The sequence below is a fragment of the Onychostruthus taczanowskii genome, unplaced genomic scaffold, assembly GCF_017590055.1.
Source record: "Onychostruthus taczanowskii isolate IOZ18803 unplaced genomic scaffold, ASM1759005v1 scaffold197, whole genome shotgun sequence".
NCBI lineage: Eukaryota > Metazoa > Chordata > Aves > Passeriformes > Passeridae > Onychostruthus > Onychostruthus taczanowskii.
In genome coordinates, this window is record NW_024499206.1 from 43,030 (window position 1) to 68,551 (window position 25,522).

The 25,522-nt window shown below is 47.7% G+C and overlaps 3 protein-coding genes and 1 long non-coding RNA gene across 5 annotated transcripts in view; 3 read left to right on the top strand and 1 right to left on the bottom strand.

The window, feature by feature from the left end:
• LOC121334822 lies at positions 1–24,519 on the bottom strand. The gene is made up of 3 exons (XR_005952488.1): positions 24,400–24,519; positions 704–871; positions 1–382 (listed from the first exon to the last, which is right to left on the bottom strand). It is a non-coding gene; the product is annotated as an uncharacterized LOC121334822 (long non-coding RNA).
• The window catches only part of HOXB3 (homeobox B3), an 80,789-nt gene continuing 57,765 nt past the window's right edge, over positions 2,499–25,522 (top strand). The window contains exons 1-2 of one of the 2 annotated variants that reach the window (XR_005952486.1): positions 2,499–2,974; positions 4,224–5,384. The gene's annotated coding sequence lies outside the window, so the exon portion shown is untranslated. Of the gene's footprint in view, positions 2,975–4,223; positions 5,385–25,522 lie in introns of those variants that run through there. The other variant, XM_041402301.1, reaches the window with a different exon arrangement.
• On the top strand, positions 12,937–16,874 carry HOXB6 (homeobox B6). Its single transcript, XM_041402311.1, has 2 exons — positions 12,937–13,996; positions 16,539–16,874. Exons 1-2 carry the CDS (start codon positions 13,585–13,587, stop codon positions 16,796–16,798), a joined length of 672 nt encoding a protein of 223 aa, XP_041258245.1. The 5' UTR covers positions 12,937–13,584; the 3' UTR covers positions 16,799–16,874.
• HOXB5 (homeobox B5) lies at positions 20,459–23,340 on the top strand. Its single transcript, XM_041402308.1, has 2 exons — positions 20,459–21,393; positions 22,435–23,340. Exons 1-2 carry the CDS (start codon positions 20,844–20,846, stop codon positions 22,680–22,682), a joined length of 798 nt encoding a protein of 265 aa, XP_041258242.1. The 5' UTR covers positions 20,459–20,843; the 3' UTR covers positions 22,683–23,340.

Sequence of the window (25,522 nt, forward strand, 5' to 3'; positions counted from 1 at the left end):
TTTTTTTTTCCTTTTTGTACAATAGAATATCTCCCTATTCCATGTGGCTTTAGAGTCAGGATAGCCCCGGTGTTTTTTTTTTTTACGTGAGCCTTCCTCTAGCAGCAGTCATTTGTAAATCGCTGTAATTTGTACCTCGCTGTGTACTGGGTTATTTTGTTTTTTTTTTTTGGGGGGGGTTATGAAGTAACGTGGTCGTGTTTAGCACCTTTAATTTAGAAAATGTGACCCGAAAGCCTGAATGCAAATCACATTTAGAGCGTAGAGTCCTGTACAGAATATGAATTATTATTCCTCCTTCCTCCCCGTAACCTCTGTGGTTCTTTTCTCCTCGCGGTGCTCTTTTGTCTGTGGATATTTTTTACCTTCGTTGTTCGAGCCTCTAAGAGGGGGGAAAAAAAAAAATTAAAAAAAAAAAAAAAGACAGAAAAAAGCAGAGGAATTAATATTGTGCTACGTCAAATGTTGTATATCAAAGTAGCAGATTATTTAATGGCGGCGCGTTGCTTTTTTTGTTATTAATAATTATTATTATTATTATTTTCCTTGGTCTGTGATTATTATTCTTCGAAATAAAAAGGAGATCTCCAACAACCTACAGCGCCTTAGGTGCCTCCCTCTTCGGCTCATTAAAAACAAACCAAAAAAAACCTCACATTTTTTGGAATTATTTTGAAATAAAGGTGGTGAAATATCCTTTTACCCCGATTTATCACCCAAATTTCTCTCGTTTTCTTTGGCGCAGCCGATCCATCCGAGATCTCGCTGCTTTTCCCGGAGATTGGGCGAATATCCGGGGAAATAATTGATTTTCGGGGCTCTGGAGATGCGGCCTGGGCTCTGTCCCTCCGTGCTTGCGCTGGGGTTATTCCTGAGGAAGGAAAAAGCGAAAAAAAAAAAAGAATTTAAAGAACCCAGAACGGCCCCAAAGAATCTCCCGCTCCTCGCTTCAATTATCTTCTCCTCCGACCCAATTTTCCGGGAGCCTTTTCCATTCCCCGCGCCTTTGGCCATTTTATTTCTTTATTATTTTCTTTTTAAGGTTCTCCCTCCGCCCTCCAATTACTTTACTGCGGACTGGAACTCTTTCATTAGCGCCAAATAACGCCGGGCATCAAAGAGCGCATAAAATAAATTAAAGCAATTAAACGCTGGGGGAAGAAGGAGAAAAAAAAATTACATATTGTCAAAATGGGAATATCAAAGCAATTTATCCATTTTATTAGATAGTCAGAACAACTTTTTAAATGCAGCCACAGAAATTTCAGCATTTATGTATCAGTATTTCAGTAATCAAAAGGACAAGCTATGGAAGACAAATACAGCATAAACAGACACCATCACCTGGCAGACCAGGCCAATTAAACGCTGGGGGAAGAAGGAGATTAAAAAAAAAATTAAAAAATCAACAAGGCAAAAGAAAAGGTTGGGTAAATTTAAGCATTGCGCCTCGGCCTCGCTCTGCCCCTCCCCGTCTTTTTTTACATTTTTAAAAATTAATTAATTTATTTCCGCGGCGCGTAAAGGCGCGGAGGCTCCGCGGAATTTTACTCGGAGGGGTTGAACGAGATGCGGAGGGAAGGGAATTTAAAAAAAAATAAATAAAAATCAAAATAACAATTAAAATAAGGAACAAATAAACCCGAATTCGGGGAGGAGTTGGCGGTGGCAGCCCCGCACGATCCTCCTCCTCCTCTTCCTCCCCTCGCTCCTTTTTCCCCCCCCCCCCCCCCCCCCACGGTGATTTCGTGCCCCGCCGCATCCTCGAGCAGCTTTTTCTTTTATTTTATTATTTTTTGGGGTTTTTCCCCCCAAAATCCGGTGCCGCGTCAGGGACCCGCGCGCCCCCAGATTCGCTGCTGGCCCTAATTAGGGAAATCCCGTAATTATTAAAGGATCGGCTCGGCCGCTTTTCCCCCCAAATTCTCCAAAGTCTGGAGGGGAAAATCCAGGGAAAATGGGAGGGAAATCCAGGAAAATGACGAGGGAAATCAGGGGGTAAAATCAGGGATAATGAGAGGGAAATCCAGGAAAATTAGGGGGGAAATCAGGGGGAAATCCAGGGAAAATGAGAGGGAAATCTAGGGGGAAATCAGGGGGAAAATTCAGGGAAAATGAGAGGGAAATCCAGGGAAAATCGAGGGGAAAAATCCAGGGAAAATCGGGGGGGAAATCAGGGGGAAAATCAGGGAGGAAATCTAGGAATCCAGGGAAAATCAGGGGAAAAATCCAGAGGAAATCCAGGGAAAATCAGGGGGGAAATCCAGGGATAATGAGAGGGAAATCCAGGGAAAATCAGGGGGGAAATCCAGGGATAATGAGAGGGAAATCCAGGGAAAATCAGAGGGAAAATCCAGGGAAAATCAGGGGGAAAATCCAGGGAAAATCAGGGGAAAATCCCTTTTTCCCGCAGCAGCGCTCGCTGCAGAGCCACGTCGGGGTGTGGGGGTGAAATCAATTAAAAACCCGAAGCCATTCCAGAATTTTCTGGCAGCTCGGCGGGGTAAAGCGGGGCGCAGGGGAGGGGGGGCCGCCTGAGCCGCGCGCACCCCCGGGCTCCCCCCTCCGCTCCCGCGCTTCCAACACCTCCACACCATTTTTCCAATTTTTTTCCCTAATTATTACCACCGTTTTCCCCGCTATTTTTAATATTTTTTTAAATTTTTTCTTAATTTTTTTTTTAAATCCCCCCCCTCTCCCCGCTCATTTTCCCCGCTGTTATTTTATTTTTATTATTTTTTTTGGGGGATTTCAGTGGGAATGGAAGGGCGGAGGGGATTCCGCACCAGGAGCGCTTTTGGCACGGGGGGAAGTCGCTCCTTTTTCCCGGGAAATGACAGAAAAACGCGAGCGGCTCCGAGGGGCGACGGACGGCTCTCAGGTTGGGACAATATTTGGCAGCCGACAGATAAGCCAAAGCTTGCCTCTCCCGGCCCAAAATTCCCACTCGTGCCACGGAAAAGGACGGCGAAAGGTAAGGGAAGGATGCGTTTCCTCTTCGTTTATTTGTTACCGATGTAAATATCTGGATTTTATGTGTTTTTTTTTTGAATGGAAAGATGGATTTGTCGAGCTGGTTTTTTAATCCTGTTTCGTCCTCGTCTCCTCCTGCGCGGGGAGGAGGTGGCGGAGGGGGGGGATGGAAAGATGAAAAAGGGTGGGGTGCTGAAAGAGGGAGGAACGAAAGGATTTGGGGATCTGCATCAGCCGGAAAAAAAAAAAAAAAAAAAAAACCAACAAAAAACGGAGATTAGAGGTGAGGAAAAGACAGAAATAAAGGTGGAAGAAAAAGGGGGGAAATTAATCGAGAGGAATGCGAGAGAAATAAAGGTGGAAAAAAGGAAGAAAGAAAGAAAGAAAGAAAGAAAGAAAGAAAGAAAGAAAGAAAGAAAGAAAGAAAGAAAGAAAGAAAGAAAGAAAGAAAGAAAGAAAGAAAGAAAAAGAAAGAAAGAAAGAAAAAGAAAGAAAGAAAGAAAGAAAGAAAGAAAGAAAGAAAGAAAGAAAGAAAGAAAGAAAGAAAGAAAGAAAGAAAGAAAGAAAGAAAGAAAGAAACCGAGAGGAGGAAAGGAAGAAATAATGAGGGGAAAAAAAAGGAAAAAGAGAACGAGAAAAGAAAAAGAGAACGAGAAAAGAAAAAGAGAACGAGAAAAGAAAAAGCGAGGCAGAAAAGGAGCAAAACCGAAGAAAATAAATACGAAATAGGGAGAAAAAGGGGGAAAGGGGCTGGGAGGATGAGGAGGGAGCGGGGTGAGGTCACCTGGAGACGGCGGGCGTGCGAGGAAGGGCTCGCAGCCGCTGCCCCGGACACCGAGCCCGCCGTGGGCGGCGGTCGCGTTTCGTTTTGTTGTTTTTGGGGTCGTTTTTGGGGTCGTTTTTCCCTGCCCCCGGCGGAACGCGGCGCGGGTTTGGTCGCGGCGAGGCGAGCGCGGTGGTTTGGCGGAGTTTCCGCGGGGTTTTGGGGTTCGCGCTGCTCCCCAGGGTCGTTTCTATCGCGGGTGGGTTTTTCCCTGGAGCTGGAGGGAAATCTGAAAGTCGCTGCCATAAATACAACCAAAAAAAAAAAACAACAAGCTAAAAAACCAAAAAAAGGAGGGGGAATGAAGAAAAAAAAAGGAGGAGAGGAAAAAAAAAAAAAATTAAGAATGAAGTCAGCGCAGAGCGCAGCGCTCTCATTGTGATTTTTATTTTTTTTTTTCCTCTCTCTCCCCAACTCCCAAATGAAGCTGACGTTGGGAAGCAATCAAGCTCCTCGGATTTTAATTGCGCTCCGCAGCTCTAAGGCGCTTTTGGGGCCGGGGTTTCCTCCTGCCCCAAACCTCGCTGTTCTTTCAGGGAAATCTTCACCCGGAGGTGATGTCGGCTTTAATCTCATTTATTTGATTTTTTTTTTCTTTATTTTCCTGGTTATTTCAAGGGCGGGCTGTGAAATATTTGTACGAACCGAGGTGGTTGTTAAATAAGATAATGAAGGAGCGGGACGGAGGGAGAGGAGATTCATTATTTAATCACAAACCATTTTATGACGCGACGATTTATCTGAGGCGTGCGAGGGGGGAAAATGATGGCGAGCAATAAACAGAAGGACGGTTTTAAAAGCGATTTCTTCCCCGAACCTGTTACATTTTCCATCAATCACCGAGGGGGTTGAAAAAATCCCGGCTCGGGTCCAACCTCCCTCTCTCCCTTTCCCCCATCTTTGCTCTGTGGTGTTTTTTTTTTATTTTTCTGTTGGCGCAAGGGACGAAAAAACCAAATAAAAAAAACAATTTGAGGCAGAAACGTCGATTTTAGGCCGATTCTCCGCCGGCAACCACTTGTGGAACCCCCGAGGGCTCGGGGGGATTTTTAACATTTCCCGGGGGAAGGGAGCCGGCCCGAACGCTGCGGTTGGGGAGGGGATTTGGGGGTGATTTTGGGGTGATTTGGGGGCGGTTTGGGGGTTTGGCAGCTCCAGCCCGCCGGTTCATTTGGGGAAAAAGCGAATTAAAAGCCCGGCGGGGCCCATTCCCCGCCGTCTGCTGCCATCTACCGTCGGCGGCCCGCGGACACCGGGGGGTCCCGGGGGGTCCCGGGGGGGCCCGGGGGCTCCCCCAGCCCCGAGACCCCTCCCGGGCTGTCCCCACCTCGCCTTTCCGCGGGGGGGAGCGCAGCTTTCGCCTCCACCTGGAGCCCCCGCGGGTTTTGTTGCGCCTGGAAATTCGGATTTTTTTGGTGTTTTTTGGCGAGGGGGGATCGGGAGGTTTTGCCGTCCCGAAAAAAACGCAAAGGTGAGCTGGCAAATCCCCCGGGATCGGGGCGCGCTCGGTGCGCGGGTGCGGAGGAACGCGGAGGGACCCAGGGGGGGGGGTTTGGCAGCTCGTTATTAAAAAAAAAAAAAAAAAAAAAAAAAAAAAAAAAAAAGGGGGAAAAAAAAAAAAAAAAAAGAAAAAAAAAAAAAAATAAAAAAATAAAAAACCCGAAAAAAAAGAAACCCACAAAAAACCCCGCCGGGGGGGGGGGCTCTTTTTTTTAAAAAAAAAAAAAAAAAAAAAAAAAAAAAAAAAAAAAAAAAAAAAAAAAGGTGGAAAAAATAGAAATAAAATGGAAATAAAATGAAATTAAATGGAAAAAGCAAGAAGTAAAATGGAATAAGATGGAATAAGATGGAATAAAATGGAAAAAGAAAGATTTATAATGGAATAAAATGGAATAAGATGGAATAAAATGGAATAAGATGGAATAAGATGAAAAAAAATAAATAAAATGGAATAAGATGGAATAAGATGGAATAAAATGGAAAAAGAAAGAAATAAAATGGAATAAAATGGAATAAGATGGAAAAAAAAAAGAAATAAAATGGAACAAGATGGAATAAAATGGAATAAAAGATAAAAAAAAAAAGAAATAAAATGGAACAAGATGGAATAAAATGGAATAAAATGAAATAAAATGAAATAAAATGAAATGAGATTAAAAGAAAGAAAAGAAGAAGGCACGAAATAAAAACCATAAAATAAAATAAAAAAAATCAAATAAAACAATAAAAAACTAAAGGAATAAGAAGAACTAAAGGGAAATAACCCGCAATAAACCGCAATAAATTACAACAAACTGCAGGCAGGGGAGCTTTGGCTCCTTCCCCGCCACTCCGGGAGGGGCCGGGGGGGGCCGGGGGCAGACGAGGGGTCACTTTTAAGTTACTGCGGGGACAATGCGTGCCTGTTATTTTAAAAGGTCCCTCCCTCTCTCCCTCCCTCCCTCCCTCCCTCGAGCTCGTTTTCTCGTTTTCTCCTCCTGCCCCGCAGTTCCCTGGCAACTGTTCAGGTCGGGAATAATTCTGCTTTTCCCCCCCCCTAGAAAGTGCCGCGCTCGGAGGCTCCTTTCCAAAAAAAACCCCAAAAAAACAAAAAAAAAAAAAACCCAAAAAAAACCCAAAAAAAGCAGGAAAAGGAGGGAAAATAATGAATTTTTCCGCGCTGCAATTCCGCCCCGCGCTTCTCCCCCCTCGTTTCACCCCCTCTGCCCTCCCGCGGAAATATTCGGGGCTGGGGGCTTGGGGTTCCCCCCTCTCTCCCCCCGCTTTTTTCCTGATTTTGGCGTTAATAATTAGCCGCGCTCCTTAATGAACCGCGGCAGATGATTATCGCTGCTTTTCAAAGCTCGCATTAAGCAGGTTATTACGCGCCGCGCGGGAAGTCAGGTAAATTAAACTGGAATTGCTGGGAATTAACTTCCAGCCGGTTTTGCGCTGGGAGAAAGGCGATTTTTTAAATATTTTTTTTTATTTTTTTAACACCTTCGGGGCTCGTTTTAAAGCCTGGGGCTCGGGTTTATTTTCCGGAGGGATTTGGGGTGTTGCAGGGAGGCTCGGTGGCTGCCAAAGGTTTTTTTTTTTTTTGCGCCTGAATTCCAAGAACAAGGGGTTTTTTTCAACTCTTTTCGTGCTCTTGGCTCGATTTTATGGCCGCAATAATTCCCTCGGTGGGGAAACCCCCGCTGAGAAGGGTCGGGAATTGGTGAAAAAAAAAATAAATAAAAGGAAAATTAAAAAAAATAAAAAAATATTTAAAATATAGTTTATTTTTTTTTATTGGGCACGGAAGTTTCCCAGCAGCGCCGAGCCCTGAGCGGCTCCAGCCGCGCACAAGCCGCGCTCTGTTCTGCCGGCCTGCCCAAATATTTGGGTGTTGTTTTAATCCCCTCATCCCTCGGCTCTGCCGGGGCTGCTGGCCAGGAAAACCACGCGACAAAAAAAAAAATTAAAAAAAATTAAATAAATAAGTACAAAAAAGGCCGGCAGAACTTGTCCGTGCCACGAATTCTTGTCTTTATCTTTATTTATTTCCCGACGTTTGAGCGATGGCAGGAGGGGACAGGAGCGCGGAAATCGGGGACTGCTCCTCTGCGCTGCCCGGCCTGGAATTTGGGGGTTTTTGGGGGAAATGGGGCCAAAATCTGGTTAAAGATAAGCCCCCTCCCCGCTGTATTGCTCCTCTGCGCTGCCCGGCCTGCATTTTGGGGGTTTTTGGAGGAAATGAGGCCAAAATCTGGTTAAAGATGAGCCCCCTCCCCACTTTATTGCTCCTCTGCAGAGCCCGGCCTGGAATCTGGGGGTTTTTGGGGGAAATGAGGCCAAAATCTGGTTAAAGATGAGCCCCCTCCTCATTTTATTGCTGCTCCTCTGCAGACCTCGGGTCTGGAATTTGGGGTTTTTGGGGAGGAAATGAGGCCAAAAGCTGATTAAAGATGAGCCCCCTCCTCGTTTTATCACTCCTTCTATACATGAGGCAAAGTCTGATTAAAGCCGAGCCCCCTCCCCATTTTATTGCTCCTCTGCAGACCTCGAGTCTGGAATTTGGGGTTTTTGGGGAGGAAATGAAACCAAAATCTGGTTAAAGATAAGCCCCCTCCCCACTTTATTGCTCCTCTGCAGAGCCCGGCCTGCATTTTGGGGTTTTTTGGGGAGGAAATGGGACCATAATCTGGTTAAAGATGAGCCCCCTCCTCGTTTTATCTCTCCTTCTTTACATGAGGCAAAATCTGATTAAAGCCGAGCCCCCTCCCCATTTTATTGCTCCTCTGCAGAGCACATTTCCAGACCTCGAGTCTGGAATTTGGGGTTTTTTGGAGGAAATGAGGCCAAAATCTGATTAAAGCCGAGCCCCCTCCCCGCTTTATCGCTCTTCCTTTGCAGACCCCGAGTCTGGATTTTTGTTTGTTTAGGTTTTTTTTTTAAATATGAGGCCAAAATCTGATTAAAGCCGAGCCCCCTCCCCATTTTGTTGCTGCTCCTTTGCAGACCTCGAGTCTGGAATTTGGGGTTTTTGGGGAGGAAATGAGGCCAAAAGCTGATTAAAGATGAGACCCCTCTCCGCTTTATCTCTCCTTTTTTACTTGAGGCAAAAATCTGGTTAAAGCCGAGCCCCCTCCCCGCTTTATCGCCCTTCCTTTGCAGACCCCCAGTCTCTTTTTTTGTTTGTTTAGGTTTTTTTTTAAATATGAGGCCAAAATCTGATTAAAGCCGAGCCCCTCCCCGGTTTATTGCTCCCCCTCTGCAGACCTCGGGGCTGGGATTTTGGGGTTTTTTTGGTTTTCTTTTTTTCAAAGATGAGGCCAAAATCTGATTAAAGCCGAGCCCCTCCCCGTTTTATTGCTCCCCCTCTGCAGACCTCGGGTCTGGAATTTTGGGGTTTTTTTGGTTTTCTTTTTTTCAAAGATGAGACCAAAATCTGATTAAAGCCGAGCCCCCTCCCCACTTTATCGCTCCTCCTCTGCAGACCTCGCACCTGGAATTTGGAGGGTTTTTTTGGGTTTTGGGGGGTTTTTTTGAGGAAATGAGGCAAAAATCTGACTAAAACTGAGCCCCCTCCCCACTTTATTGCTCCTCTGCAGACCTCGAGCCTGGAATTTGGGGTTTTTTGGTGGAAATGAGGCCAAAATCTGATCAAAGCCGAGCCCCCTCCCCACTTTATGGATCCTCTGCAGAGCACATTTCCAGACCTCGAGCCTGGAATTTGGGTTTTTTGGTGGAAAATTAGGCCAAAATCTGATTAAAGCCGAGCCCCCTCCCCGCTCTATTGCACCTCTGCAGAGCCCGGCCTGGATTTTGGGGTTTTTTTGGTGGAAAAGAGGCCAAAATCTGATTAAAGCCGAGCCCCCTCCCCACTTTATTGCACCTCTGCAGACCTCGAGCCTGGAATTTGGGATTTTTGAGGAAATGAGGCCAAAACCTGATTAAAACTGAGCCCCTCCCCGCTTTATCGCTCCTCTGCAGAGCCCGGCCTGGATTTTGGTTTTTTTTTGGTGGAAATTAGGCCAAAATCTGATTAAAGCCGAGCCCCCTCCCCGCTCTCTTGCACCTCTGCAGAGCCCGGCCTGGATTTTGGGTTTTTTTTGAGGAAATGAGGCCAAAATCTGATTAATTTTGAGGAGATGAGGCCAAAACCTGATTAAACCGAGCCCCCCCCGCGCCCCCAAAGCCCGGCTTAACCCCAGGGCTGAGCCTGAGCCCTCCTTGCTCCCTCCCGCCCGAGCTGGAGGCGTCCAAAGGCAACAGAAATTGTCCAAATTGTCCAAATCCAGATCGGCTCGGGACTCGAGGCGGTTTAAATTGAAAATTCCCTCTTCAGAGCCCTGGGAATGGAAACCACCCCTGCGCCGAGCGCTCAATCGCGGGAGATTTAGTGCGATTTAAGACCCCTGCTCGAATTTAAATGTATCAAAGGTGGCGAATCAATTACAGCGCGGGCCTGACCCTCGGCAAGATGAAAACTGGGACAGCCCTCGGGGCTTTTCCTGTTTTTTTTTAATTTTTTTTGGATTCCCTCTTCAGAGCCCTGGGAATGGAAACCACCCCTGCGCTCAATCGCGGGAGATTTAGTGCGATTTAAGACCCCTGCTCGAATTTAAATGTATCAAAGGTGGCGAATCAATTACAGCGCGGGCCTGACCCTCGGCAAGATGAAAACTGGGACAGCCCTCGGGGCTTTTCCTGTTTTTTTTTAAATTTTTTTTTGGTTTTTTCCCACCTTAAGAGTCAAGTTTGTCCCTTTTCCTGCCCCAAGGAAGCGTCGCTAGGGTCGAGTGAGAGGAAAGATTTTTTTTTTTTTTGAATCTCCAGAGATGTCAGCGGCGCGCAATTAGCAAGCCGGCTTCAATTAGCGCGGTTTTATTTTCTTTTAAAACCAAGAAAAACCCTCTACAAAAAGCCCCTTTCCACCACAAATTATCATAACGAGCGGCGCCGCGAGCTGCGGCCCTGCGATGTTTTATTTTTCCCCTATTTTTTTTTACGCTTTCCCAAACTATTTCGAGGGATTTATTTGCAGAGGAGAGGCGGAAAAACACCGGGACAAACATTTTTTTTTTTTATTTTTCCGGCGGATTGCTGTTCCTCACGAGCTGGGCTAGCAGGACTTCCCATTTCTCTGCCCAAAAAAATTTGCATGCGGGGCTGCTCGCGCCTGATAATCTCAGGGGGTTTTTTTTGGTTTTTTTTTTTTGCAGAGCCACAAAAATTGCGTAACCCATCCAACGCACCAACAGCAAAACCTCTCATCCCAGCTTAAAAAAAAAAAATCCCCGTTTTCTCTCCTTTTCCCCCCCTCTACTCATCTCTCCCTCTCAACCTCTTTCTGATTTTTGTTTTGTTTTGTTTTTTAATTCCCCCCCATTTTTATTTTTATATTTCAACCCTGGCCCCTTCGGGCTCCTTCCACACACAAAGGGGAAACTCTGCAAGGACAAATATCGGAGATATCGGCCCGGGGAGGGGGGCGGCGGCTGGAAAACCACTTCCCCTGCCTGTTATTTCCTTGAATTCTGAGCTCCGCGCCGCGGCGCGGGATGTTCCTGGCAGGCGAACATTTTTTTTTTTTATTTTTCCGGCGGATTGCTGTTCCTCACGAGCTGGGCTAGCAGGACTTCCCATTTCTCTGCCCAAAAAAATTTGCATGCGGGGCTGCTCGCTCCTGATAATCTCAGGGGTTTTTTTTGTTTTTTTGTTTTTTTTTGCAGACCCACAAAAATTGCGTAACCCATCCAACGCACCAACAGCAAAACCTCTCATCCCAGCTTAAAAAAAAAAATCCCCGTTTTCTCTCCTTTTCCCCCCCTCTACTCATCTCTCCCTCTCAACCTCTTTCTGATTTTTGTTTTGTTTTGTTTTTTAATTCCCCCCCATTTTTATTTTTATATTTCAACCCTGGCCCCTTCGGGCTCCTTCCACACACAAAGGGGAAACTCTGCAAGGACAAATATCGGAGATATCGGCCCGGGGAGGGGGGCGGCGGCTGGAAAACCACTTCCCCTGCCTGTTATTTCCTTGAATTCTGAGCTCCGCGCCGCGGCGCGGGATGTTCCTGGCAGGCGCGGAACAACCTTGGCCCGGCCGCCCCAAACACGAGCTTCCAAATCAATTAGTCGTAATAAGATCCCGATTTTCGGAGCCTCTCCGGCCGCCGGCGGCCCCGCGGAAGATGTGTAATTCTAGATTTGCGGCGCGCACAATTCGCAGATTTCGAGGTATTTCAGCCCCGACAGACAGATGGTTACAAATTCGGACAGGAAACAAGCCCGGGATAAAAGGCGGCTGATCGGGGGGACGGCGCTGGGCTTCGTTTAGGTGGATTTTCTTTTCCTTTTTTCTCTTTTCTTTTCCTTTTCATTTTTTCTTTTTCTTTTCTTTTTTCTTTTCAATTTCCTATTTTCTTTTTATTTTCCTTTTTCTCTTTTTTTTCCTTTATCATTTATTATTTTTCTTTTTCCTTTTCCTTTTTTTCTCTTAAATACTTTTTTAATTTTTTTTATTTTCGGTTTGGTTGTTTTTGGTTGGTTTTTTTTTTTTTTTTTTTGGCCGGGGTCTCTCTCCGCTGCTGTGACTGATTTTCCCCCTTGAAAAAGCAAAAAAAAAAAAGGAAAAAAAGCGGCCAGAGGAGCTTCAACCCCACCTTGAGCCAGCGAGGATCTCGGGGGGGGGGGGGGGGGGGGGGGGGGGGGGGCCAAGGAAGAAAACCAAAAAAAAAAAAAAAAAAAAACAACAAAAAAAAAAAAAAAAAAAAACCCAAAAAAAGATTTAAACCCCAGAGCAAAGCGGAGCTTTCAGAGGGTCTCCCGCGTTGCCTTTTGCGGGCTTTAAAATGACAAAAAATCGCTGTTTTGCCCTGCGGACGGCCTCGAGGAGGGGGCGCGGACTTTGCGCACCTCCGGGCGCGCTCGGAGCGGCAGCGCCGCGCTCCTGAACCCCCCCGGCGCCCCGGCACGGGAGCGATCGGTAAAATCCGCTTTTCCCCTCAGCCGGGGCTCCTCTTTGGCCAGAAATGTCTGGCATTGACAAAAATCGCGAGAGGGCACAGCGCGGGCCGGGCCGCGGGAGGAGCGCGGAGCTTTGGCCGCGGCCCCGAGGAAATATTTCCATTTTCCGTCCGCGCCCCCAAACGCGGAGCTTTGGCCGCGGCCCCGAGGAAATATTTCCATTTTCCGTCCGCGCCCCCAAACGCGGAGCTTTGGCCGCGGCCCCGAGGAAATATTTCCATTTTCCGTCCGCGCCCCCAAACGCGGAGCTTTGGCCGCGGCCCCGAGGAAATATTTCCATTTTCCGTCCGCGCCCCCAAACGCGGAGCTTTGGCCGCGGCCCCGAGGAAATATTTCCATTTTCCGTCCGCGCCCCCAAACGCGGAGCTTTGGCGGCCCCGGAAAAAGCGCGGAGACGCGGCGGAGGCAGAGCGCGGAGCGCGCAGCGCTAATTGGCGGTAATTAGCTGTCCAAAGCGATTTCTCCTCCCGGAGCGGACCCAGCTCAGCCGCCCCCGCCGCGGGGGCTCCTCTTCGCAAACTTGGCTCAAAAACAACTTTTTTAACTTCATTTCGCTGCCCCTTTCCCCGTCCCGTTCCCCGCAACTCCGCGCATTTCGGGACGAGTCGCAAACGCGAGGGGTTAAAGTTTGGCCAAGGCGAGTAATTAACTTTTTTGTTGTTTTTTTTTTTTTTTTTTCTCTCTTTTTCCCCTCTCCACGCTGTTCTTTCGGGGATCCGCACGCATTTTTTTTTGGGCGCAAATATAAAGATTTCGGCTCTCGCCGCGCCATCCTCGCGGACTGGGCGCTCCGGGGGAGGGAGAGGAAGAGGGGAGGGCGAGGAGGAGGAGGAGGAGAGCGGGGGGGACCGCACGTTTATTTATTTGTGAAGCTCGCAGCGCGCCGGGAGAAGGCTCCTTTCGGCAGATATTATACATTTGGTTAAGGGGGTGCCTTTCTGCTGTTTAAAAGGGAGGGAAGAAGGGGGGGGACGGTTTGTTCTTGGGGGTCCCTGGTGCAATCTCGGCTCCTCATGGGTGCTGTTTTGCAACCTCAGGCGCCTGCTATTGGTCAGCCCGCGATCAGATGGTTGTATTTCCTTGTGTCCCTCGCTGGCACCGCGCCATCTCCCTTCAGCTAAAACCCAATCTCCGATATACCACTAATAGCTAAACCACTTGGACTATAAAACACAACAAATCATAAAGCCCGGGCTTAAAAAGGACGGCACACGCGCGCACACACACACACACACGAGGATTTAAAAAAAAAAAAAAAAGGGGGAATCTTTCTCTCTCTCTCTCTCCTTTCCGATGAGTTCTTATTTTGTCAACTCGACCTTCCCGGTGAGCCTGGCGGCGGGGCAGGAGCCCTTCCTGGGACAGCTCCCGCTGTACCCCTCGGGCTACGCGGATCCTCTGAGGCACTACCCCGGCACCTACGCGGCCGCGCAGGACAAGGGCTACTCCTCCTCTCCTTACTACCAGCAGAGCACAGCAGCGTTCGGCGGCCGCGGCGGCTCCGCCTGTGACTATGGGCCCGGCGGCTTTTTCAGGGACAAGGAGCCTGCGTGCGCCCCTCCCAGCCTGGACGAGGTGCCCTCCTTCGGCGCCGAGCCGCGCAAGGCGGACTGCGCGCAGGGCAAAAGCGCCTTCGGAGAGAGCGAGGAGCAAAAGTGTTCCGCGCCGGTTTACCCCTGGATGCAGCGGATGAACTCTTGCAATAGTGAGTTTATTGGTTTTTTTTTACAGAAATAAATGCATCAATCTCCTCCCTCCCTCTTCTTCCTCCCCCTCCCTTTTTCTTATTTGTTACCGCCAGGGAGAGAGAGAGAGAGCGAGGAGGGGAGCGGCAGGAGGAAGGTTCACTTTTAGAGCCCAAACTTCCAGCGGGGGAACTTGTGAGAGGCTCCAAACACGCAGCAAAACTTCCCGATTTCCACCCCGAGCTAGAAACGCTTCAACCCCAAAACTTCGGAATTTCTGCCCCCACTCCCTCCCCCTTTTTTTCCTTTTTTTTTTTTTTTTTTTTTTTTTTTTTTTTTTTCTTTTTCCCTTTTTTTTTTTTTTTTTTTTTTTTTGCTACATTCCTCTTCGCGTGTCACTCAGCTACAGCGATTTGTCTCTGTCTCTGCCCCACACGCACAGGGAGATATCTTTTCTGAGCCAGATCTGGATGACTTTACACACACAGAGCCCCGACCCGCGCCCCCACCAGCTCCCCCCTCCCTCTCTCTCTCTCTCTCCTCGAGCCGGAATTAAATGATATAAAAAGTGTTTAAATATTTGAAGGCGGACGGTTGCATTTTTAATGCCGCTCGCACCTAATGAAAAGTCAGCCTGGGGAGGATTTTCCTGGTTTTCTCCCCCCTCCCGCGGTGATGTATGACTTCTTTAAGTGCTGTTTCCTCAATCAGAATCGCAACAATAACCAAAAAAAAAAAAAAAACCCCAGATAAGTGTGTGTGGGGGGGTGAAGAGCAATAAAATCCTCCCCGCTCTCCTTCCCCGCGTTCAGACGCATTTGTTGCCTTTTAAGTTCCAAATTGATGTCCATTAGCGCGGGGGACATCAAGCGCCGTGTCCTCTTTAATGCGGACTTTGGGCAGATCGATCCACTTCATTATTGCTTAAATGCCCCGATCTATCAGGGCTTTGCCGGCGGGCCGGAGCGCGGGGAGGGGGCCGAGCACACCTTGCGACCCCTCATCCCGGAATAAGATGGATCGGGCCTTGGCTTTAACCCCCCCTGCCCGGCCGGAGCTGCGCGGAGCTCTGGGAAGGCGCGGCCCCCTCCGCACCGTCCCAAAAATCCACCTCGCTGATCCCCCTTCGCCCCTCCCCTATTTCCCCTTATTTCCCCTCTGTTTCCCCTTTATTTCCTCTCATTTCCACTCTGTTTCCCCTTATTTCCCCTCTGTTATTTCCTCTCATTTCCCCTCTGTTTCCCCTTATTTCCTCTTATTCCCCTCTCTTTCCCCTCTTTAACCTTATTTCCCCCTATTTCCCCTCTCTTTCCCCTCTTTAACCTTATTTCCCCCTATTTCCCCTCTCTTTCCCCTCTTTAACCTTATTTCCCCCTATTTCCCCTCTCTTTCCCCTCTTTAACCTTATTTCCCCCTATTTCCCCTCTACTTCCCCTCATTTCCCCCCTGCTTCCCCTTTTCCCTTCTATTTCCCCCTAGTTTTCCCTGTTTCCTCCTATTTCCATCTCCTTTCTTCTATTCCCCCTTATTCCCCTTTATTTCCTCTTATTACCCCTCTATTTCCCCTCTTTAACCTTATTTCCCCCTATTTCCCCTCTACTTCCCCTCATTTCCCCCCTGTTTCCCCTTTTCCCTTCTATTTCCCCCTAGTTTTCCCTGTTTCCTCCTATTTCCATCTACTTTCTTCTATTCCCCCTTATTTCCCCCTAATTCCCCCCATTTTCTTCTATTTCCCCCCATTTTTCCCTGTTTTCCTCTATTTCCTCTTTATTTTCTTCAATTTCCCTCTATTTCCCCCATCTCCCCCTATTATCTTCTATTTCCCCTTATTCCCCCCTATTTTCCCCCCTCTTTTCTTCTATTCCCCCTCTTTTCTTCTACTTCCTCTATTTCCCCCTATTTCCCCCTAATTTTTAATATTTTCCCCTATTCCCCCCTATTTTTTGATATTTTCCCCTATTTCCCCCCTACTTTTTAATATTTCCCCCTATTTTTTAATATTTCCCCCTATTTCCCCCCTACTACTTCCTCTATTTCCCCCTATTTCCCCCCTAATTTTTAATATTTCCCCTATTCCCCCCTATTTTTCATTTCCCCCTATTTCCCCCCTACTTTTTAATATTTCCCCCTATTTCCCCCCTATTCTTTTATATTTCCCCTATTTTTTAACATTTCCCCCTATTTCCCCCCTATTCTTTTATATTTCCCCTATTTTTTAACATTTCCCCCTATTTCCCCCCTATTTTTAACATTTCCCCCTATTTTTTAATATTTCCCCCAATTTCCTCCCTATTTTTTAATACTTTCCCCTATTCCCCCCTATTTTTTAATATTCCCACCTATTTTTTAATATTTCCCCTATTTTTTAACATTTCCCCCTATTTTTTTAACATTTCCTCCTATTTCCCCCTTACTTTTTAACATTTCCCCCTATTTTTTAACATTTCCCCCTACTTTTTAACATTTCCCCCTATTTCCCCCCTATTTTTAACATTTCCCCCTATTTTTTAATATTTCCCCCTATTTCCTCCCGCTGATTTTCCCTCTCGGCCGCTCCCGCAGGTTCTTCCTTCGGGCCCAGCGGCCGGCGGGGCCGGCAGACCTACACCCGCTACCAGACCCTGGAGCTGGAGAAGGAATTCCACTTCAACCGCTACCTGACCCGGCGGCGCCGCATCGAGATCGCGCACTCGCTGTGCCTGAGCGAGCGCCAGATCAAGATCTGGTTCCAGAACCGCCGCATGAAGTGGAAGAAGGAGAACAAACTGCTCAGCTCCTCGCAGCTCAGCGCCGAGGAGGAGGAGGAGAAGGCGGCCGAGTGATCCCGCCAGAAAAGCAACAAAAAAACCGACGACAATAACAAAAAAAAACAACAACAACAACAAAAAAAACCACCACCACCAAAACCCAACAACTAAAAAAAACCCGACGACAACAACAAAAAAACCAACAATAACAACAAAAAAAACACCACCACCACCAAAACCCAACAACTAAAAAAAACCCGACGACAACAACAACAACAACAAAAAAAAACCCAAAAAAAACCCAACAACTTAAATAAACCCAACAACAACAACAAAAAAAAACCACCACCACCAACAAAACCCAACGGCAACAACAAAAAAACCCCAACAACTTAAATAAACCCAACAACAACAAAAAAACCACCACCACCACCACAACCCAACAACTAAAAAAAACCCGACAACAACAACAAAAAAAACCAACACCACCAACAAAACCCAACGGCAACAACAAAAAAACCAACAACAACAACAAAAACCCCCAACAACTAAAAAAAACCCCTACAACAACAATAAAAAAACCCACCACCACCAATAAAACCCAACGGCAACAACAAAAAACCCCAACAACAACAACAAAAAAACCAACAATAAAAATACCAACTACAAAAAAAAACCCAACAACTAAAAACAACCCAACGGCAACAACAAAAAACCACAACAACAAACCAACAACAACAACAAAAAAACCAACAACAACAAAACCCAACGACAACAACAAAAAAAACCAACACCAACAACAAAAAACCCAACAACTAAAAACAACCCAACGGCACCAACAAAAAACCACAACAACAAACCAACAACAACAACAAAAAAACCAACAACAACAAAACCCAACGACAACAACAAAAAAAAACCAACAACAAAAAACCCAACAACTAAAAAAAACCCAATGACAACAACAAAAAAAAACCAACAACAAAAAAAACCAACACCAACAACAAAAAACCAGAGAGTAAAAGCAACAACCACCATTGCAAAGTCACCTAAAAGGCGCAAAAGGCCGTGAAAAGTCGGGCTTTGGGGAGGGAGGGAGGGAGTGTGAGAGGAGGGGAGCGGGCTGCCGGGGGGGACACGCCGCTCCTGGGGGGGACAAGCCCCTGCAGCAGCGGCCGCCGCCACAAAGTTTGGGCCGCCAACGCCCCGGACTCGAATTCCCGGTGGTTTTGTCCAAAAACGAGCAAAAAACCACACAAAAATCGTCTTTTAGTCGAGTTTTGAATTCTGGTTTTTTGCCCTTCCCACGCTTCCCTTTCCCTCCCGCTCTGCTCCCCTACCCGTACACGAAATTAAATAATAATAATTCTAATGAAAAAGCGAAGAGATGGAGAGAGAGAAGGAGGGAAAGAAAGGAAAAGGGGGAAAAAAGGAAAAAAAATTAAAAAAAAAAGGACTCCTAGCCGTGTTTCTACCCTTGGTGTCACTGTTAGTAATCTGCTAACTCTTGTATTTAATGGAAGTGCTGCAATATTTGTCATTTGGGGTGTTTCTTGTCCTAATTTTGTAAAAATGTTTCATGCACGGTTGACATAAGTTGGGTTTTTAATTTTCTTTTTTTTTTTAATTTTTTTTTTACTCCTTTGGTAAATTAATCAAACCCTGGGGTTCTTTGTAATTAGTTTTGGGGTGTTTGTTTTTGTTTGGGGTTCTTTTTTTTTTTGCCTTTTTATTTTTTTTAATTTTAAAAAGGAAAAAATCTACTGATAGAACGAGTACTACCTACAAAGCTGCGGGGAAAAAAATAAGAAAAAATTAAAAAAAAAAGGAGAAGAACAAGGACAGAAAGTTCTATTTTATTAATTTTTGTACGTGTTGTGTTTGGAGTTTGTCTTAGCTATGAACATGGAATTCTCTAATAAAAGCCAAGTCTTCGATCTCACCCTCACTCCCCTCCCCTGTCATTATTTTTAGAGGATTTTTCCCTTTTCCGGGGGGGTGAAAAGGAGATTTTCGTTGCCCTGGGGGTGACGACGCCCCCGGACCCCCCAGGACACGCAGCTCCGGGGCACGGCAATTTCGGGGCACAGAAAAATCCGATTTTCCCCCATTTTTTTGGCTCTGCTCTGCATTGGAAGCCCTTTCCCCAGGAGTTTCCTGGCTGACATTTCTGCCTTCAGCACCGCTCTCTCTTTTTTTTTTTCCTTTTTTTTTTTTTTTTATTGTTACAGTACAAAGAGTTATGACGAAACGCCGTCCCATCTCCGTAATAAATCAAGGAAACGGGCAAAAATACGCCCTCATTTATCCACCAAAGCTACCTAACATTTGCCCAGCATCTTTCAAACATCTGCTCCCTCGCTCCGTGCCCCCAAATCAAAGAGAAATGTGGCGCAAAAAAAAAAAAAAAAAAAAGGAAAAAAATTGAAAAATTTCCCAGATTTCCAGGGAATTTACCCCGGAAAATAATTCCCAGCGCCAGGAATGAACTTCTATTTAAACTTGGAGGGGGGAAAAGTGGGAAAATTCTGAATTCAGCTGTTTGGGAAGGGCGGAATTTTATTTTTTCTCTCTCCAGCGGCTCCGTGGCTCGGCTGGCGATGGGACGGGGAAGGTTTTGTGCTCCTCGGCGAGGAATTTTCTTGCGAAATCTCCAACTTTGCGTTTGGTGGGAATGGAATGAGATTAGAGGTTTTTTGTTGGGTTTTTATTTTTTTTTTTTTTTTATCAGCTGGGGGATTTAGGGCCGGCTCGGGAATGTGCGCGGGGGGGGGAAAAGGCGAGCAGGGAGCAGCTCGTGGCCACCAGAAAGCCCCGGGTGGGAGCGCGTCCCCCCCCAGCGCCACGAGCCGCTTTTAATGCCAGCCACTTTTAAAATCAATTCATGCAGAAGCCTCACAGCTGTAGGACATTTACTATTATTGCCACGCTTTTCATTGCCCGTAATTATTATAATTATATGTCACTTTCAATATGGCGCGTAATTCCCAACGAGTTGCAGGCGAGCACGCGAAATTCCTGAAGTGCCTCGGAAGGAGGGGGAAAAAAAAGGAAAAAAAATTTAAAAAAAATACGAAAGACAGAGAAAAGGAAAGAGACAGAGAAAAGAGAAGAAGGAGAGGAAAAAAAGGAGAGTGATGCCTCAAAAGGCCGGCGTTTTCCCAGCGTTCTCCCCAATTTCCGAGCGCTTTTGCTCCCCGATGTTCCTGGCAGGTCAGCGAACGGGAAGGGAAACCCACGCAGCTCAAGGCTCAAAAAGGACCTGGAAACGCTCGGGAGCAGGAACATCCCAAAAACCAACGTTACCAGCCATCCCCACCGGCCGCATTTCGCCTCTTTTTCCTTTCCCCCATCCTTTTTTCCCCCAGTTTTTTTTTTTTCCCCAATCCAGAACCGAGACGCGAGCTGGTGGCTGAAGAAAACCTCGACTTTTCCGCCGAGAAACCACCCCAAAAAACCACCCGCAGCTCCTGGTCACCCCTTCCAAAACTGCGGACACGCACAGAGGCCTCGCAGCCACCCAAAACCTCATCCCAAACTTCTCCAGCGCCACAAAACCCGAGAACTCCTCCAGAAGCCCCCCACCCCACCCCGGAGCCCGGGGGGCGCCGAGACCCGCAGGAGGCGCCGCGCCCTCTCCTCCCTCCCCACTTGTTGCTTTCTTTTTTTTTAAATTTTTCCTATTTTTTTTTAACAGTGTGGGGGTCAAGGGGGTTTTTCTGATTTTTTTTTGGATTTTTTTTGGGGGGGAGGGAAGCGGGGGTCGCCGAGGGTGCGGCGCGGCGGCGCGGCCGGCAGGTGGCGCGCTCCGCCCAGGCGGGGGGCGATGGCGGCCGCGGATTTGGGGGGCGACTTCGGGCCTAGAGCGGCTCGGCGTCATTATTTGTAACCATAGAGCATGAATTACCTCTTGAGGTCATCAGCGAGAATTTACGACTGGTCAACAAAAGCACGTGACGCCCAAAACGCGCCCCCCACCCTCCCCCCCCCCATATTTGGCCGCGTACATAGCAAAAACGAAGTACAGTGCATCGCTATAATTCATTAATACATCATAAATCGTCAAGCGCGGGGTTATAACGACCACGAGCCACAAATCAAGCCCTCCAAAATAACCCAAATGAGCTCTTACTTTGTAAACTCGTTCTCAGGGCGCTACCCAAATGGCCCCGACTATCAGTTACTAAATTATGGGGCCGGCAGTTCCATGAACGGTTCTTACAGAGATCCAAGCACCATGCATTCCAGCTCTTATGGCTACAACTACAATGGGATGGACCTTAGCATCAACCGCTCGGCCTCCTCCAGTCACTTTGGGGCTGTGGGCGAGAGCTCCCGCGGTTTCCCTTCTCCAGCCCAGGAGAGCAGGTTTAGACAGGCGTCCAGCTGCTCCTTATCTTCTCCCGACTCCCTGCCCTGCTCCAACAGCGAGAGCCACGGAGGCAAACCCGCCCCGTCCCCCTCCGAGCCGGCTCCTGCCGCCGGCACCACCAACACAAATTTCACAGAACTAGACGAGACCAGCGCGTCCTCGGGAGCCGACGAGGGCACTGCAATAAGCAGCAGCATCCCCCGAGCGCAGGCAGAGCCCATCGCGACCTCCACGGCAGCGACAGAAGGGCAGGCACCTCAGATATTCCCTTGGATGAGGAAACTTCACATTAGCCATGGTACAGCTCCTTCTTTTTTTCCGTCGTTGTGCTTGTTTATTTTTTTGCCGCACAGATTCCCCCCCCCCTCCCTTTTCCACCTCGCTCTTTTTCTCCGCTGTTTCTTTCTCTTTTTCCCCCCCTTTCTCCTCTTTTTTTTTTTTTTTTCCTCCCCCCCCACCTCCAGCATCTCTCCCTTGTTTTTCCCCCCTCTCTCCTTGCCTTTATTCCGCGGAGGCGCTTTGATCAGAATCGCAGCTATTTATTGCTTTTGTATTTCTCGCTCTAAAGCTGCCCCTGGCGCCTGCAAAGGGGTGGGGGGGGGGTCTGCTCTCGCCCGTGTGTGTGTGCGCGTTTTTGGGGGGCGATTTTATTTTCCTTTCGCTCCCCTCGCCGCCAAACCGGCGCTTTTTTTCCAAGCCCTCAGCCCCGCGCGGGTGGTGGGAGAAGGCGATTTAAAAAATTGAGGCCGGGGGGGTGTTCCTCGGGGTGGGGTGGAAAGGGAAGGATTGTCCATTAAAACGGCGCTCGAGGCGCAGATGGGGCACCGTCCTGCCCTGATTATTGTTTTTTTCCCTGGGTTTATTCCTGACGATCTGCCCTTGACAAACCCCCGGGCAGGGGGAGCTGCCCCCCCCCAGCTCCCTCCGTGCCCCCAGCTCCCTCCGTGCCCCCAATTCCCGCTTTTCTGGCGGAGAAAAGAGCGGCTCCGGACCTTGCTGGAGCAGCCGGGCGGCGGAAAGAAAAAGGCAGAGCTCCCCAGAGCTCGATTCCCAGCTGAAATTATGGACACGGAGTGGGGAACGCCGCGGCTGGCGGGGCCGAGGGTGGGGGGTTTCACACGCGTGCCAGGGGGGGTGGGCGAAAAACGACAGAGAGAAAGGGGGGGTGCTGCTATTTGGGGGCAATTGGCGGCTTTCCGCTGTTTAAAAATTAAAATTTCTTTTTAAAAAAGCCGTGAAAAAAATAGGCTTAAAATATAAAAATAAAAATAGGTGAAAAATAGCTGGAATGGGAGCAGAAAGAGCAAACGCAAACGCCGCTGTTGTCCGTGTTACCCAGACATGACAGGACCAGACGGGAAGAGGGCGAGGACAGCGTACACTCGCTACCAGACCCTGGAGTTGGAAAAGGAATTCCACTTCAATAGATATCTCACCCGCAGGAGGAGAATAGAGATCGCCCACGCGCTCTGCCTCTCCGAGCGCCAGATCAAAATCTGGTTCCAGAACCGGAGGATGAAGTGGAAGAAGGATAACAAACTGAAAAGCATGAGCCTGGCCTCGGCGGGCAGCGCCTTCCAGCCCTGAAACCACGAGCGGGGGGGAGAAAAAAAATTAAAAATAAAAAAAAAATGAGGACGAGGTGAAGAGGAAGAAGAGGAGGAGGAGGAAAAAAATATAAAAAAAAAAATAAACAAAAAGGCAACAAAACCCCCCCCGAGCGAATAATGAAATAAATAAAGCAGCGGAGCTGTGGTTTGGGAGGACTGGCACCTTCTGCTCGCCGTGGGGCTGATTTCTCCCAAAAGCAGCTCCTGGGGGTGCTCGTGGCGTGCTGTCTTTTTGGAAGCCTTTTTTGTTTTGTTTTGTTTGTTAAAAACAAAAAAAAAAATTAAATTTTATTTCCCGATGCTCCTCCTGCTCTCGTTGTTCTTCTGAATGTCTGTGTCCGTGCTCTCTTGGTGCTTTCTGGAAAGCTAGCATGTGTTCTGTGAGCCCTTTGAATGTTATAACTTATTTATAAATCCAGAATTTGTTGGTTTATTTGTTGGGTTTTCTTCTTTTTTTTTTTTTTTTTTTTTAATATTTTTTTTCCCGCCCCTTTTTGTTCCGAGTTTCCTGCTCTTGGGTGAGTTTTGCTCTGCCCAAGCGAAAATCGGGGGGTTCCTGCGTTGCAGCCGCAGGAAAAAAAAAAAAAAGTCTTTAAAAACCGACAAAAATGTAAAAAAATAGGAAAAAAAGAAAGGAAAAAAAAAAAAAAAAAGACCGATGTATTGTATCTTTCTGTCTTAAAAATTGTCCAGTCTGTGTTTTAGTCCAAACTCCAGGCCGGGATTTCTAATCCCAGCCTAATTCCAAGGCGTACTCTTAGACGTGGGTGAACTTCACTATTAAAAAATTGCTAATAATAATTAATAACTCGAAAAAAAAATTTAAAAAAAACCGATGTATAAAAGCGGAGAGCCACGCTGGAGCTCTCTGCTGTTTGTAAATATTAGAAATATTTCTGCCGTGAGTAATAGCCGGGTCGTAGTGGGCAGAGTGAATGCGGTGTTCTGTGTAAAAATGGCATCTGTCATGTCTAGCAGCCGGGTAGTTCTTGGCCGAGAAGCTTTTTGTATTTGTTTGTAGCTTTACTCGAAGTCAAATAAACGTTTTTTTCCCCCCGACTCACAAAGGCTCCCAGTCGCCTTCTTGCCCCCCTCGGAAATTCGGGTGCCCGGCGGCTCCTCAGCCCCTCCCGGGCGTCAGAAACGCCCCAAAGTGCCCCAAAATCCGTCCAAAATCCCATCAGATCCAGCCGAATCCCCAAATCCCGGCGCCGCGCGGGGTTCCAAGGCGAAGCGTGCCCCCCAAAACCGCCCGGCCCCCCCAGAACTGCTCGGATTTTCCTGCTCCGAGCCCCCCCAGCTCCGCTCCCAGCGCTTTTCCCCCTCCTTCCCGAGCCTTTCGGGGATGCTCGGCCCGAAAAAAAAACCCCAAAAAAATCCAATTTCCAACGCCAAAGCCGCGCCGAGGATCGCAGAGCCGAGGTTTTGTTAGACCGGGATTATCAACCACACATCTCAGCCTAAAGCCGAGCTTTGCGCTGCTGCTCCTGGGGTTTTTTTTTTACCTCTTAATCCCTGGTTTAACATGGAAATCACGCGCCGTGGCACCGAAATCTGCCCTGGGCTGCCCGGGGAAGCCGCGAGGAGCCAGAAAAGCTCGGTCTAAAGGCGCTCGAGTCGAGCTTAGCGCGACGCCCGAGCCGCCGCTCGGGCTCGCTCGGCCCGCAGCAAGGAAAGTTGAGCTCGGAACTTACCAAACTTTAATCTCTGCCACTGTTTAGGTACTTCTTAAGTGATTTTGAGAGGGATGTGAAGTGGGCTGTCAGATCCCAAACCATTTGCTCGCCTTCCCCTTGGTAATTTTTTTTTTTTTTCCCCCTTTTAAATTTTTTTTTTTTTTTTTTTTTTTTTTACCAATAGCAAACTACCCCAAAAGTGGGTATGACATTTAGATGTCAAATGGATAGGGGGTTTTTATCTCCAAGTTAGATCGTAAAAATCGCCCGGAGCTCAGCCAGATACCCCTCACTGGCTCTCAAAAGTCACGTGAGGTCCATAAAGTTAAGTTTTATGGTTTTGGGGAGTTGACAATGTACAATATATTTCACATTCTCCAGAATGTTAAGTGACACTTTAACTGCTGGCTTTGCCTCGTCGGGGGCAGCGCTGGGTGAGCGCTTTTCCAGATGAGAGATAAACGTTGCAATTGCAGGGTGAAAACAATGTTTTTGCGGGTCCCGGTCTCAGGGCAGAGGGCCCACGGACTGCAGTGCTCAAAGTAAGTCCTCAAATATTCTCTGATTTAACAACAAACCCAAAAAAAAACCCAAAAAAAAATCAAAAAAATCTGTTTGCGAGCGTTGGCGGGGAGCAAAGCGCGGCTGCCTCAACTCTCGCACTTTTAATCCCGGTTTTAAAGAGGATTTCCCACCCGAACTCCCAGGCCCGCCTGGGAACCGGGGGTGGAAACGGCGGAAAAAAATGGGGGGAAATCGGTGAAAAAGCCTCCTCCGAGGGCAGCCCGCCCTGGCAGGGGACGCGAGGCCAAGTTTGGGGCTGGCGCTGTCCCTCGGGGGGGCACAGGAGGCGCCTCGGGGGGGTCGGTGCCGCCCGAGGTTTTTGCATCTCGATGCCCTCTGCTCTCACCTTCGCCTCCAGCCCTCCTCACCTGCTGGCCCGCCCAAAAATCCGCTTTTTCCTCCTCTTCCTCCGCGCCTCGCCTTTGCTGCCGGGGTTGTATTTTTGTTTATTTGGTTTATTTGTGTTTTGTTGATTTTTTTATAATTTTTTGAATTTTTTTTTTTTTGCCCTCAGGCCTGTTTTTTTTTTTTTTTTTTTTTTTTTTTTTTTTTTTTTTTTTCCCTCCTCGGTTTTCCC

What these genes read in the sequence shown, in the direction of transcription:
- HOXB5 (XM_041402308.1), top strand. Translation starts at nt 20,844, where the DNA reads ATGAGCTCTTACTTTGTAAACTCGTTCTCAGGGCGCTACCCAAATGGC. An exon ending in GAAACTTCACATTAGCCATG is followed by an intron (nt 21,394 to 22,434) that starts GTACAGCTCCTT and finishes CGTGTTACCCAG; the next exon opens with ACATGACAGGACCAGACGGG.
- HOXB6 (XM_041402311.1), top strand. Translation starts at nt 13,585, where the DNA reads ATGAGTTCTTATTTTGTCAACTCGACCTTCCCGGTGAGCCTGGCGGCG. An exon ending in GCGGATGAACTCTTGCAATA is followed by an intron (nt 13,997 to 16,538) that starts GTGAGTTTATTG and finishes CCGCTCCCGCAG; the next exon opens with GTTCTTCCTTCGGGCCCAGC.